At 40.4% G+C, this 13501-nt stretch overlaps 1 protein-coding gene across 1 annotated transcript in view; it reads right to left on the bottom strand.

Annotated features, from left to right (window-relative positions):
* Nucleotides 1-288: 288 nt before the first annotated feature.
* The window catches only part of LOC137628397 (zinc finger protein on ecdysone puffs-like), a 92250-nt gene continuing 79037 nt past the window's right edge, over nt 289-13501 (bottom strand). The window contains exons 12-14 of the mRNA XM_068359547.1: nt 7934-8077; nt 1899-2353; nt 289-621 (exon numbers count right to left, since the gene is read on the bottom strand). Coding sequence (XP_068215648.1) covers nt 495-621; nt 1899-2353; nt 7934-8077 — 726 coding nt within the window. The 3' untranslated portion in view covers nt 289-494. The remainder of the gene's footprint in view (nt 622-1898; nt 2354-7933; nt 8078-13501) is intronic.

Genomic DNA, 13501 nt, shown 5'->3' with positions numbered 1-13501 from the left:
TGAAGGCAGAAGGATCATGAAATAAGTGGTTTAATCGGTTAGAAGAGGTGTTGTATAGGTAATGCCTTAATAATTTAGTAGCGTAAGTGTATATACTGGAGGTGAAGGATTTCATTATTTGATTGACCTTGTGAAAGTTTTCAGCACCAGAGTTCATCATCTATTAAATAGTTATATGATGTGTGTCAGTAAAATATGTTTGTTTTCCTCTAGCACAATTATATACTATGTATTTAAATTCATAAAAACTTATTTGAAATGAAACACATTTTATTAAAAAAACAGATTTTTTCCAAAGGCTTTATTTTCATATACTACTAAATTATACTAGACTAATAAAATACAAAAGGAAGAGGCTTTGATTAAGTAAAATTAAAAACTCCAGAACATTTCTAATTCCACAGCTGGAATGCCTTTAAAAATTATATTTTGAGTATAATGTATATTCATATTAGAGCACATAAATTGTTATATCCTGAATTCACTAAATGTAACTAACGACGCAGACCCCTCCCTCTTCCTCTACCCCTTCGACCTCTTGTAGCCTTGCGCTTGGGTATTTCAACCACCTCTTCTTCTTCCTCCTCCTCCTCTTCTTTTGTTTCTTCAACTGGGACATCTCTGTAAAAAGATGATCATAAAATTTAAATGAATATATCTCATTACAAAATTCTGTTACATTTCAGAATTGTGTATTTCCAAACCTAAAAGAGGAAAGGGTTCAGTTTAGCAGTAAGAGTAAATGGATCTTGTGGAAGAAGTGTAGCCTCGACTCAATGGATCCTCGATTCAATGGATCCTCTACTGTAGGTAGTCAATTTATTATGGCACCAGCCACCTGTTCAAGCTACTAGAGAGTTTTAGAATCCTCTAAGGAGAGGGGCCATGACCAAAAGTACACACTATGATTCATGATGTGTGCAGTGTTGAATGGATGTGTTGAAAAACAACTTTTTCAACACGAAACTGCACCACCAACATGCTGATGGGCTGGCCCAATTTCATGTGTCTGCTCAGTGTTGCATCAGCATTAAAAGTGGGAGGACATCCGCTCAGCTCCATCGCCAATGGTTCCCTGTCTCCCATTGAGTGGACAAAGACCAAGTTTTTCATTTTATTTTAATAATTTTAATACTAAATCATTTCATAATAATACTAATACTGTACTTTTATTAATAATAATTTTTAAATTTTAATAATTATAATGATAAAAATTATTATAATTTTATTAATAATAATAACAGTAGTCTCTCCTGCTAGAGTAAATCATCGGCATACATCCTATTTCAATGAAAGCTGAATTGCAACTAAGCAGATAGCACATGAAAACAAGAGAGCAGTGTTGCATTACAGTTTGGCCGTTACTAAGTTTTTTCAACACCACTACTGCACCAAGAGGCTAATACACAAAGTATAGTGTGTACGGGGCCTTAGTCATTGGTAGGTAGGAGAGCAAAAGACACAGAAAAATTCCAAGATATTTTCCAACTAAGGTTGTAGTATAGTAATAATAATAGAACTAGTAATGATAATAGTAATAATAAAAATAATAAATGCAACCATTTCTAATACAGGGCAGTGAAAATGAAATTGTAAATGACTCTTAGTCTTAAAAAAATTTAGCTTAGAATGAAGACAAAGACACTAGATTTCCTCCTGAAATCAGATCACTTATGGATGCAAACCATTCCATACAATTACAGTAGTATGCTCTAACTTCATACTCTAAAGATAAAATTATGTCAAAGTTGGATATCATACAAAATGATTCAAGTATGTGAATGAATAAAATAACTAATTTACCTTTTTTAACTCTGCTAGATTCACTTGCATTATAGTTTTGCTACCTATGAAACAACCGTAAATAATTAAATTGTAAATACAAAAATCATTCTTACCCAGAATTCTCTTCTTCTTGTGGGGTTTCTGTAGCTTCTGTCTCTTCTTGTTCAAGAACCTGTACCTCATCATCATCATCAGGTTGATTTTCAAGATCTACAACTTCCTCCTGGGCCTCTTCATCCTTTTGCACGCTTTCTTCTTCTTCTTCCATTTCCTGTTCTTGTTCCTCATCATGGTCTTCTTCATGTTCTTCATTTTCTTCCTGCTCCTCTTCATGTTCTTCCTCATGATCTTCCTCGTGTTCCTCCTCATGTTCTTCCTCATGTTCCTCTTCTTGTTCCTCTTCAGAGTCACCATGCCCGTATCCCTCCTCCTCCTCTTCTTCCTCTTCATGTTCAGCATCTTCCACTTCATGCATTTCATAATCTTCATCATGATGATCCTTAGCATCCTCCTCCTCCTCTTCATTCCCATCATCATCATCCTTTTTACTTTCACCATCTTTATCACTCTGATAAGCAAAATGAAAAAAAAAATGTAATTAGAGAAATAATCAGAAATGAATAAGCCAGCTGTTGTGCATTCTTTCCTCACTTCTGTAAAAATATTTGGCATGAATGAAAAGTGAAGGGTAAAAGGAAGAACACAACTGTTAAACTGCTTATATTACTACTGTCATCAACATCAAATTCTTTGAATTCCTTTTTTTACATAATAATATTTTATCAAGCATATCTCGATATTTCAAGGCAAACCATTTTCATTACATGAAACATATGAGCCACTTTCTAATCATATAGCTCATCTTATGACAAATATAAGCAAAAGCTTTACTAGAATTAAACATATGCAAAACCAAAATACTCGTACACAAATATTATAATGGAGATGGCATCGTCAGGAAAGTGAATCTAACAAATTGCTTATGAACCTAAATTGAGGATGCAAAACTACTAAAAGAGTGGTTTCAGAATTGCCCACCACTAACTACAATATCATTGTACCCCTTCATCCAGATGGGCAACAGGGATTATGTTTTCTGGGTATTAGGGTGGTCAAGATACTACCACTAGAGTTACTGGGTACATGGACTTGGTTAAGGCTCATTTTTCCTTTACCTACACATACACCAAATAGTCTAGCCTATTCGTTACACATTCTCCTCTTCCCTCATACACCTGACAACACTAAGCTAACCAAACAAATCTCCACACTCAATGGGTTAACTACTGCAATTTAATTGTTCAGTGGCTACTTTCCACTTGGCAAAGGTAGAAGAGACTTTTTAGTTATGGTTGCTTGACATAGCTCTTCTAGGAGGACTTTCCAAAATCAGAATTGTTCTCTAGTCTTGGGTAGTGATATAGCCTCGGTACCACGATTTTTAACTGTCATGGATTGGAGTTCTCTTGCTTGAGGGTACACTCAGGCACACTATTCTATATGTTTTCTATACACCTTGTTTTTTTTAATGGTGTGTTAGGCACGCTTAATAGGAGGGGCATGGATGCCTGTTGGTTTATACAGAAGTTGCCTTTTCATTGCCTGTTTCTTTATTTACCTGTCTGGTATTGATTCTTAAAATGATTATTACTGTCTTTCCTTCAGTTGAAGTGGTTATCACGAAGGGTACTTAGCCTTTCATGGTGTGTTAGTTTCACCATGTTGACCCATGTTATCCGACATTTTGCTTTTAGGTTAAGAGTTGTACGAATCACTTTTTATATATTCATTTATATGTTGTTTGTTTTACTGTATCATCATTGTTTGTTTTAAAGTATGATGGAACCTTTTTATTGTTTTAATTCTTATTCTGTCTTCAAGACATTGAGCGAAATCCAGGATCAGTGCATTCTAGAGTTTGCCAGTGTTGTTGTTGTTGTTGTTGTTGTTGTTGTTGTTAATAATAATAATAATAATAATAATATTACTTGCTAAACTACATCCCTAGTTGAAAAAGCAGGATGCTATAAGCCCAAGGGCTCTAACAGGGAAAATAGCCCAGTGAGGAAAGGAAAAAAGGAAAAATAAAATACTTTGAAGAAGAGTAACAACATTAAAATAAATATCTCCGATATAAACTATATAAACTTTAACAAAACAAGAGGAAGAGAAATTAGATAGAATAGTGTGCCCGAGTGTACCCTCAAGTAAGAGAACTCTAACCCAAGACAGTGGAAGACCATGTTACAGAGGCTATGGCACTACCCAAGACTAGAGAACAATGGTTTGATTTTGGAGTGTCCTTCTCCTAGAAGAGCTGCTTACCATAGCTAAAGAGTCTCTTCTACCCTTAATAAGAGGAAAAATAGTCACTGAACAATTACAGTGCAGTAACCCCCTGGGTGAAAAGGAATTGTTTGGTAATCTTAGTGTTGTCAGGTGTATGAGGACAGAGGAGAATATGTGAAAAATAGGCCAGACTATTCGGTGTATGTGTGGGCACAGGGAAAAGGAACCGTAACCAGAGAGAAGGATCCAATGTAGTACTGTCTGGCCAGTCAAAGGATCCCATAACTCTAGTGGTAGTATCTCAACGGGTAGCTGGTGCCCTGGCCAACCTACTACCTACCTGTCTAATGTATTGTAATATTTGTGGACTGCATGGCAAGAGAGACCTTACAATTGCCGCCACACAGTATATTTTATTATTCTAATGTGAGGTTCTCATCTCAGCTCCTTATTCCAAGTTTTAAGAAAATAACAATTTTGAAATGGGATACCATTCCAAGGCAAGGGAAATGGTGGTGTAAATTAGGACAGCATATTCTGCTTCTCTTCAAGTCCTGCTATAAATGTGGATGTCATGAGATTCTCTTTCCCCAATACTGTATTTATCCTCATGCTTGGACTTCTCTAAATTTATAAAATGATCTCCAGATTGTGACAAAAAAAAATTTAGTTTCACTGTTGGAAGAGTTGTATCCATAAGGATGATCAGATGAGCCAGTCATCCAGGAATCAAAGAAGACAAATACCTCTGAAGTGAGCCCAAGCCGAGACAAGAGTGAACACTCGGGTGTACTCTTGAGAATGAAATAAAGGAACTTCCTTGAAGACCGATAAATTGGTTCCTGAAGGTATAAATCTCTTAGCTCTACTGAGATTTTATCGTCTTCCTGATGACAGCTTGTATAGTGTTCTACATTTTGAATGGAGTTTGAAGTATAACGTTCCAAGCAGAGAGGACATAACTGGTCTCCAGCCTTCTGTAAACTTCTCCACAAGGCACAGACTACTCTTGGGTCTTTTGCACCTCTGTTCGTAAGATGAGATGTTTCGCTGAGGACCAATAGTATGTATACAACCTTGTCAGTGTCAAAGTGAGGGGAGGATGAGAACAAATGAACTGGAAGCCATTAACCATCCAAAAGGACACTTACCGTCCAGGCCTCTGCTCTGTGGTATTGCCACCTTGCCACAATGATGATGACGACAACGTAGCCCTATGATTTTAGCCTTCTGTCAAGGTTGTAAACGTTGTAGAGGCTCTCATAAGAAACAACGGTCAGTAATTTGAGTATTCTGGAAGTATTGTAAATGTTGTAGAGGCTGTGCATTGATCCTCGACAAGCATCAATCCATGCATGACCGTGGAAGGGTAGGACTACCTTCCCTAGTGTTTTCCGATTTCTCTCCTGCCTCTTCCCCTTCTAGATTAACTAAACCGGGAGATGAAAGGTCTCCTAGAGGAGTACAGTGTTAGAGTAAAGACCTACCCATAAGTGTTGGAGCCTTTTTCCCGTCCGATTTCAGCAGGGTTATTGCTCTGCTCATTAGAGTCGGCTTTGGGGCACCAGAGTTCTTAAAGTAGACTACAAGGTGTTCTTCTTTCCCTTTTCCACCACTGCTCCAACTTCCTCTAGAGAAAAGAATGTGACCTGAGTTGGTTGGAGCACTTCTTAGTGCTAAGGCTTCTCTACCCTATTTGTCTTGAAAATTTTTCCACCACGGCATACCTTCTTTTTAGCACCCAGCTGGTCCACCAATGAACTAAAAAGGCGACTGCCTTTGCTCACGATAACACCAGGATGGTGAATTTCTTCTTGGTCTAATGATTCAAGAGATCCTGAGCAGAACCAAAGTAAGCCAACATCCCAGATCAGTGGTAAAACCCTGAAGTTTTTTGGAGGCTAGCCATTGCTTTGGGTTCAATGTTTGTAGCCTTGGAGGCAGAAAAGATTGATGGCTGTCCTCCCAATCTTTCCACTCATGTACCTGGCATCAGAGTTGTAACTGCTGAGTCAATGGAGAGAGAAGGGATGGCTCCCTCTAGCATGTGAAACCGGCTCTGTTTAGACAGTGCTGGAGGTAGAATATTATTAGACCTACTGGCACTAAGTGAGTTACTCCATCCAGAGACCTGGTTGCTGGCACAATCTAGAGCCTCCCTTTACTGGTGCTCTTGTAGCTTCTTCGAGGATATTTACCTGCCTTATTGAGACAAGCAGTTTCAAGTAGGTAGACTGTGTCTCCAGACTTTCAGTTCTTGTTGGAGTGGGTTCTGCATTTGTTGTAGAGGAGTCTGTTGCCTTTAACGATTCCTCATCCTAGTGGTGGGGCCCTGAATTATCTGATTGTGCATGGTGCAAATTATTAGGCATGTCGCTAAACACCAACAAAACTCAAAGTATGATTGTAACTAGGTCAAGGACATTGGCTCCTCTTTGCATTGACACTGTCATATACAATTCATTTAAAATTTTAGGTGCGATTCTTGATTGCAAATTTACTTTGTGGAAGCACATTTGTTTTGTTTCTTGTTAGGATTTAGGTAATTATAGCCATGGGGTTAGTAATAAATGATACCCTATTGGCATTAGACTTGGACCAGTGATCGAATTATTGTTTTGTTCCAGCTAAAATAAGCCCTTGCAAAATAGATGCCGAGGCAAACACAGAGAAAAATTCTCTCCCAAACATCCAAAGTATTTGACCCATTGAATTTTGCACTTCCAATCACAAAAAGGGCAAGTTGCTGATGCATAAAATATGGAAGTTGAAAATAAACTGGGATGAGCCTCTACCAGAAGACACATGTAATGAAATGATTCAGAATGTTGAGTGAGATATCGTTCCAAAGACAAGCCTTGAATGAACAAATGTCATATGGCCTTCTTATTTTTGCAACAGTTCCATGGAGGCGTATGGTTATGTTGCTTATGTAGTAAAAGAAGAAGGCAAGAATACATACCTATTTTCCAAGTCCAAGTCTGTTCCCCTCGGTAAAAATAAAGAGCATAGTTTAGAGCTTTTAAAAGTTAAACTAGCCTTCAAATGTCTACCCACAATATTAGAGGCTTATCAGAACATACAGTTTCAATTTGTAAAAATGAGTGTGGATGCTCAGGTTGTGCTCAATTGGCTTCTGTCGAAAGAAACTAAGCTAAAGTCAAAATTCCTCAGTAACATAGTCTTGGAAGCAGATGGCTTAAAAACTGAAATAACCTCTCTGGTTTACTTTCCCTGTTAGAGCCCTTGGGCTAGTAGCATTCGCTTTTTGAATTAGGGTTGTGTAGCCTGGCTAGTAGTATTAATAATCATCAACAGCATCAATGGGGGCATCATCTCACTAATGATGATCAGTAAAGTGGCTTCATAAGGGCCAGCGGTGTGAATGATAGCCTTTTCATATAATAAAAGAAGGTTGAAATTTGTATGATGTCCCAATTACTTGAGGGGGGTAGTGGCCTGTTGTTGTTCCATACCATTTACTAGTAAAGTATTATTTGATTTCTAACTTGTTGATTAAGGTGCCAACATATAATTAGAAAAGGGAAAACAGTGCAGCTTGTTACTTGTATACCAGTTATAGTAAATGTAGTATAAAATTCATGTGAAGATGGATAAATAGCTATTGAAAACAAGAAAAAAGATCAGAAATACTTATAGATAAACAAATAAAAACATGACTTAGAAATCACTTAAAAGAATTAGTACACTAATAAACTACTTAAAACTTGGAAAAATTATAAAAATAATGGGAAGACTTAGAAATCACTTAAAACAAATAGTACCCTAATAGACTACTTAAAAGTTAGAAAAACTATGAAAAAAATGTGATTTCAGGCAAATCAGTAGAAAAACTTACAGTCTTCAATTTCTTGGGTGCTGACTCCCCTGAATCTTCTTTTTCATTGTCTCTTTCTCTCTTCTTAATCTCAATATCCTCAATTTCTTTTGGCTTGCCCGACTTTTTCTCTTTTCTATCAGAGATTCTCTTCTGGTTTTCTTTCTGGATGGAGAAATAAAGAAATGAACACTTGACATAAAGACATGGAATAACCTGGGAAGAAAAATTCAAGAGAAAAAATATCTTCAACAAAATACACATGAAATAAAAGTAAGGTATACACGTCACCCAATACAAGAGAGAGAGAGAGAGAGAGAGAGAGAGAGAGAGAGAGAGAGAGAGAGAGAGAGAGAGAGAGAGAGAGAGAGATTTAAAATATACAAAACCAGTTCTAATATTTACAAGTTAAAAAATATGACAAATTCATAGAAAATTTGTATTTTTTCCTAACTAATACAAACCTCGAGTTATTTATTAATGGATATTTTTTTCGGCAAAGCTAGAAAATAGCCAATTAGACTTTTGGTGGGAGGTGGCAACCCTACCCAGACACTAGGTAGGGGGTGCCTAGTGGTACTAGCTGCCTATATATATATATACTCACGGGACGGTGATCTAGTCCCACTTTCTTTTTGGCTGGTATAGAGCGGTTGTCTCCTTTAGCCATAGACACTGACGAACATTGTGTTTTACGCTCATCTTTCTCTTTCAAGAGTGTAGTGAGTGATCTGCTTCCCAGTGGAAGAAGTTTGGGGGATGCAAGAAGAGAGGGTGCGCGACTGCTCTCACTCAGAGTCTAACTCGGAGGCGAAGAGATCGCGAGTTTCCTCTTCTTCTTTGAGCTCTCCTATACCTCTTTCCATAGCTCCTCTTCGCCCGTCTTCCTCCAGGGAGCGAGCAAGTAGGAGCGCAGTCCTTTTAACTACTGACGATCTCTTGGACTTGGGGGTACATTTTAGGGTATTACACAATCACCCAAGGTGGATTTCTATTTCAAATACAGTACTGGTTACTTTAATCTCTATTCTGTTGTTTTCTTTTAATGCTTTTGTACACCAAATAATGCATTTCTCTCTGTATTTTCTTCTATTATCAATATGATCATTCCAGTCAAATCTAACTTGGTGCATCTTACTATTATAAGATGCATCATGGCTTATGAGTCCATTTTATCTTCCTTCAGTTAGTCTAGTAATAACAGCTGCAACTGCAATGTATCAGTATTACTCAGCACCCAAGATATTTCGTACTAGTTAAAACTTTAAATTTAAAACAGGAACTAAAATATTGGACCCATCGTTAACAAATTTCTATGGACATCAGACAGTATTGCTAACAATATGATTGGAAGTATTAAGACACTTGAACTGGATGAAACTGCCAAGAATAAATGTTCTGGTCGAACACAACTAAGCCATATACAGTATATGACATGGCTTATAATGAATACATGAAAAGTAAATAAGATATAACAGTGTGTTATGTTCTGAGTAAAAAAGAAGAGGAGGAATACAGAATAGACTTGAACAAATTACAAGATATTGTACAATATTTCTTGGGTTATTGAAGAAGTATCCCTCTAGGGACATCTCAACGAACATTTCAGCACGTAAGTCGGATCCAGGTCACGGTTCCACAGAGCAGATTACCAGTCCACCTGGATTTGGTACGCCTGTATCCCCCGTGAACACCTCGCTGATAGCTAGAATAGTAGAGGCATCGATATGCTCCCTTTATGGTCAATCTGGTCAGGATATAATCCATACAGGTATTGGTGACCTGTCTTCCACCTCCTTCCCGCTCCATCCTGGGGATTCAACTATGACCGAGTCTTCAGGTCACTAGCTTCCGAGAAAGGCTCCTATGGGAGCTTTTCCTTCAGGTTCGTTAGATTCAGTCGTCGCTGGGTCTTTGGGTTACCAGTTTCTAAGGGAAACTCCAGGGTGGGCTCTTCCGTTCCTGCAGATTCTGCTTTGGTTGGACATTAGAGTTATCAGCTTCTAAGGGAGGCTCAAATGGGGTCTCTCACTTCAGTTTCTATGAATTAGGCTGTGGTTGGGCCTTTGGATTTTCAGCTTCCAAGGAAGGGTACAGGGGGATCATTTCCTTCCGTTCCCAGTCACAAAGGCATGGTAGTGGGGGGGGGGGGGGGGGGGGTGTAAAGCAGAGGGGGGGAGGGGCTTCTGCCATGGATGTCGAGGAAGGGGTTTTAGTAGGTAATCCTTGGAGACTTTGCAATGGATATGAATTCTGATCGCAGTTGAATGTCTTTCAGCATAAACATATAGATTTGCCATTCGATGACATTGAATTTGAAAACCTGGCAACATTTCTAGACTCACAATGGAGATTCAACAATCCATCTTTTAGGACAGGTCCTCGGCTAACCCCGAAGGAGGTTATTCTAATGCCATACTAGGCTGTTCTCAATACCACGGCAGAGGCAATGTCAGATACTGGGGGTTTTCTTCTTGCACACGGTTTGCTCGATACTTTGGTGAAATGGGAGTAGCTGGCCAGAAATTTCACTTTTTACATAAACGGTGAAATTAGCACCTGAGTCAATGAGGGGGTGTTGCTTAAAGGTGAATTTAAGTTGCCCAAAGAGCATCGCCCCTTTTTGGGAGTGTACCCTACAGAGTTTGAAGGCTTCACAGAACTAAGAGGGTTTTGCTTAGGTTGGGATCAATCAATTGGAGAATCATTTCACTTTAGTCCCAGATCCCCTTTGGACTGTGGAATTTAGTGCCAGATAGAACCTGTACAACTTGGTGTCTGATGTGGCTTCCTTGGAAGTGGGAGCTATAAGGGGGAACCTACATGGTCACTATTGTGTATACTCATCTAAGAAGACTGGCAGATCTTTACTAGGGCAAAGTTCGTGGTAAGACATGACACCATGTTCTAACTTTGATCTCGAGAAAGTAGAGGTAGAAGAATTATTGTATAGTGATCCAATGCACAAATTGCTCTTCCCCCAAGCCCTCGTGGAAAAAGCCAATGTGGAGGCAATGGCCATGTCACTTCCATTGAATTAGAGGAAAGGTTTTCTGTCCTTCCTTTATCAGATGAAAGATGCCTTTCATAATTCCCCATTCTATAAAATCTAGCAGTGAGCTCAAAAACCACTCACTAAGAGGCAAGCTCCTGTTTCCATACCAAGCCTCGTCTCGCACCGTAGTTTCATCAAGAGAAATGAGGAGAGACTTGCGGCCTCCCTTTCTCATCAGAATGCCTGGAAATGAGTGCAGGTCTACAGAATGCCCCAGAAATGTTCATTTTCCTAGCTAAGTCCCACATGAGTACCCTGGTGAAAGACTTATATACTTTCCTCAGAGTGAGGAGAGCCTGCAGAGAGTTCCTCTTGGCCTCAGCAACCATAAGACACGAACCAAGGAAGCTGATTACCTCGAGCATCTGGGGTAAAGACCTTTTCCCACAGGAACTGGTCCAAGAGATTATAGCCAGAACAGCCACAGAGAACAGGAACCCTCTCCAAAAGTGGCGCATGATCTCAAAGAGGAAATCTTCTTCGGACGGAGGTCCCCAGCCCAAGAATAAAGAGGCAAGGAGGCCACGGAGAATTGCACAACTCCCTGCCGTGACTATGACCACGATGCCTCAGACCACTTTCCAGATGGTCCCTCAACTTCGGGTAGCCCAGTCGCCGGTGTTTAACCCTAACTTTGAGAGGCAGTCGACTTCCTTTCGCCCTAGTCAGAAAAGAAAAGGCCCTAACAGAAATTCACCCGGAGGTAACTCCTCTCAAGGCCAAGGAGGACGCGGTCACGGAAACAAATCTGCAGGACCCCCCCCCTGCAAAGAGGGGCTCCAGGTAGGAGGCAGACTGTATCAGTTTCGGGATCGCTAGACTTTTGATCCCTGGGCCCACAGCCTATTAACGAATGGACTCGGGTGGAAATGGAACAGAACACCCCGTTTTCCAGAATTCTTCCAAGAATATACCTCAGAACTCTTGAACAAGAAGGTAATAAGGAAAGCAAAGTCCATCAAATTCCAGGGAAGGCTGTTTTGTGTTCCCAAGAAAGATTCAGACAAACTCAGTCACTCTAGACTTGTCTCCACTCAACAAGTTCATCGAGAACAACAAGTTCCAGATGCTTACTTTACAACACATAAGGACCCTTCTACCAAAAGGGGCGTACACAGTCTCAATAGACCCAGCAGATGCTTCATGGCATCTTCCCATGAGTCGCCCTTTCTCCTCCTACCCAGGATTCAAGCTAATGCCCTTCGGACTGAACACAGCCCCAAGGATATTCACGAACCAGGCAGGCACAATCGTCCAGCAGCTACCGATGGAGTTCAAGTAGTAGCATATCTAGACGATTGGCTGGTATGGGCAGCATCAAAGACTACTTGTCTGCAGGCAGCCAACAAGGTGATCCAGTTCCTGGAACACCTGGGCTTCAAGATCAATCGCCAGAAGTCTCGCTTTCCTCCAGCTCAGAAGTTCCAATGGCTAGGAATCCAATGGGACTTAGTCACACCACCTCTCCATTCCATCCAAGAAGAGGAGAGAAATAGCGGGATCTGTCAAGAGACTAATCCGTCACAAGAGGATTTCAAGATGCCAACAGGAAAGAGTATTGGGCTCTCTCCAGTTTGCATTAGTGACAGACCCGGTGCTAAAAGCATGTCTAAAAGATGTGTCAGGAGTCTGGAGAAGATACGCATCAAACGCTCGAAGAGATCAACTAAGGTTGACCCCGACACTGTTGCGCACGCAGTTAAGGCCGTGGTCAACAGCTAAGAGCCTAGCCCGAACAATTCCCCTGCAACCACCACAACCATCAGTGGTGATACACACGGACGCCTCCTCAGAAGGATGGGGAGGCCATTCTCACGAGAGAAAAGTACAAGGGAATTGGTCGCACCAGTTCAAAACCTTTCATATCAACGTTTTGGAAGCTCTGGCAGTTTTCCTGACGTTGAAGAAACTATCCCCTCGCAGAACAATCCACATCAGATTGGTCCTGGACAACGAAGTAAGAGTAAAATGTCTAAATCGACAAGGCTCGAGATCGCCTCACATCAACCATGTGATATTAGTCACCTTCTGCCTGGCAAGGAGGAAGGAATGGCACCTATCAGCAGTTCACCTACAAGGGTTCCGCAACGTGACGGCGGACACTCTCTACAGGTGAAAGCCCATAGAGACAGAATGGTCCCTAGACGCAGACTCCTTCTCCTTCACCTCGGAAAAAGTCCCGGAACTGCATACCAACCTCTTCGCAACGAGCGACAACAAGAAACTACCTTGTTACGTAGCCCTTATATGGACCCTCAAGCAGAGGCGATGGACACCGTGTCCCACAACTGAAACAGGTGGAGTCGCATTTACTCGTTTCCACTAACCAATCTCCTGCTAAGAGTCCTCGACAAGCTAAGATCCTTCAGAGGGACAGTAGCAAGTAGTGGCCCCGAAGTGGCCCAAAAGCAATTGATTCCCTCTAGTTCTAGAGCTGAAACTGAAGCCGTTTCCTTTGCCGGACCCAGTATTATCCCAACTGGTCTAGAAGTCGACTGTCTACGCTTCATCCTCGAGAACCAACAACCTACATT

The sequence above is a fragment of the Palaemon carinicauda genome, chromosome 36 (genome assembly GCF_036898095.1).
Source record: "Palaemon carinicauda isolate YSFRI2023 chromosome 36, ASM3689809v2, whole genome shotgun sequence".
Taxonomy (NCBI): Eukaryota; Metazoa; Arthropoda; class Malacostraca; order Decapoda; family Palaemonidae; genus Palaemon; species Palaemon carinicauda.
This window is presented reverse-complemented; position numbering and strand designations above follow the sequence as displayed.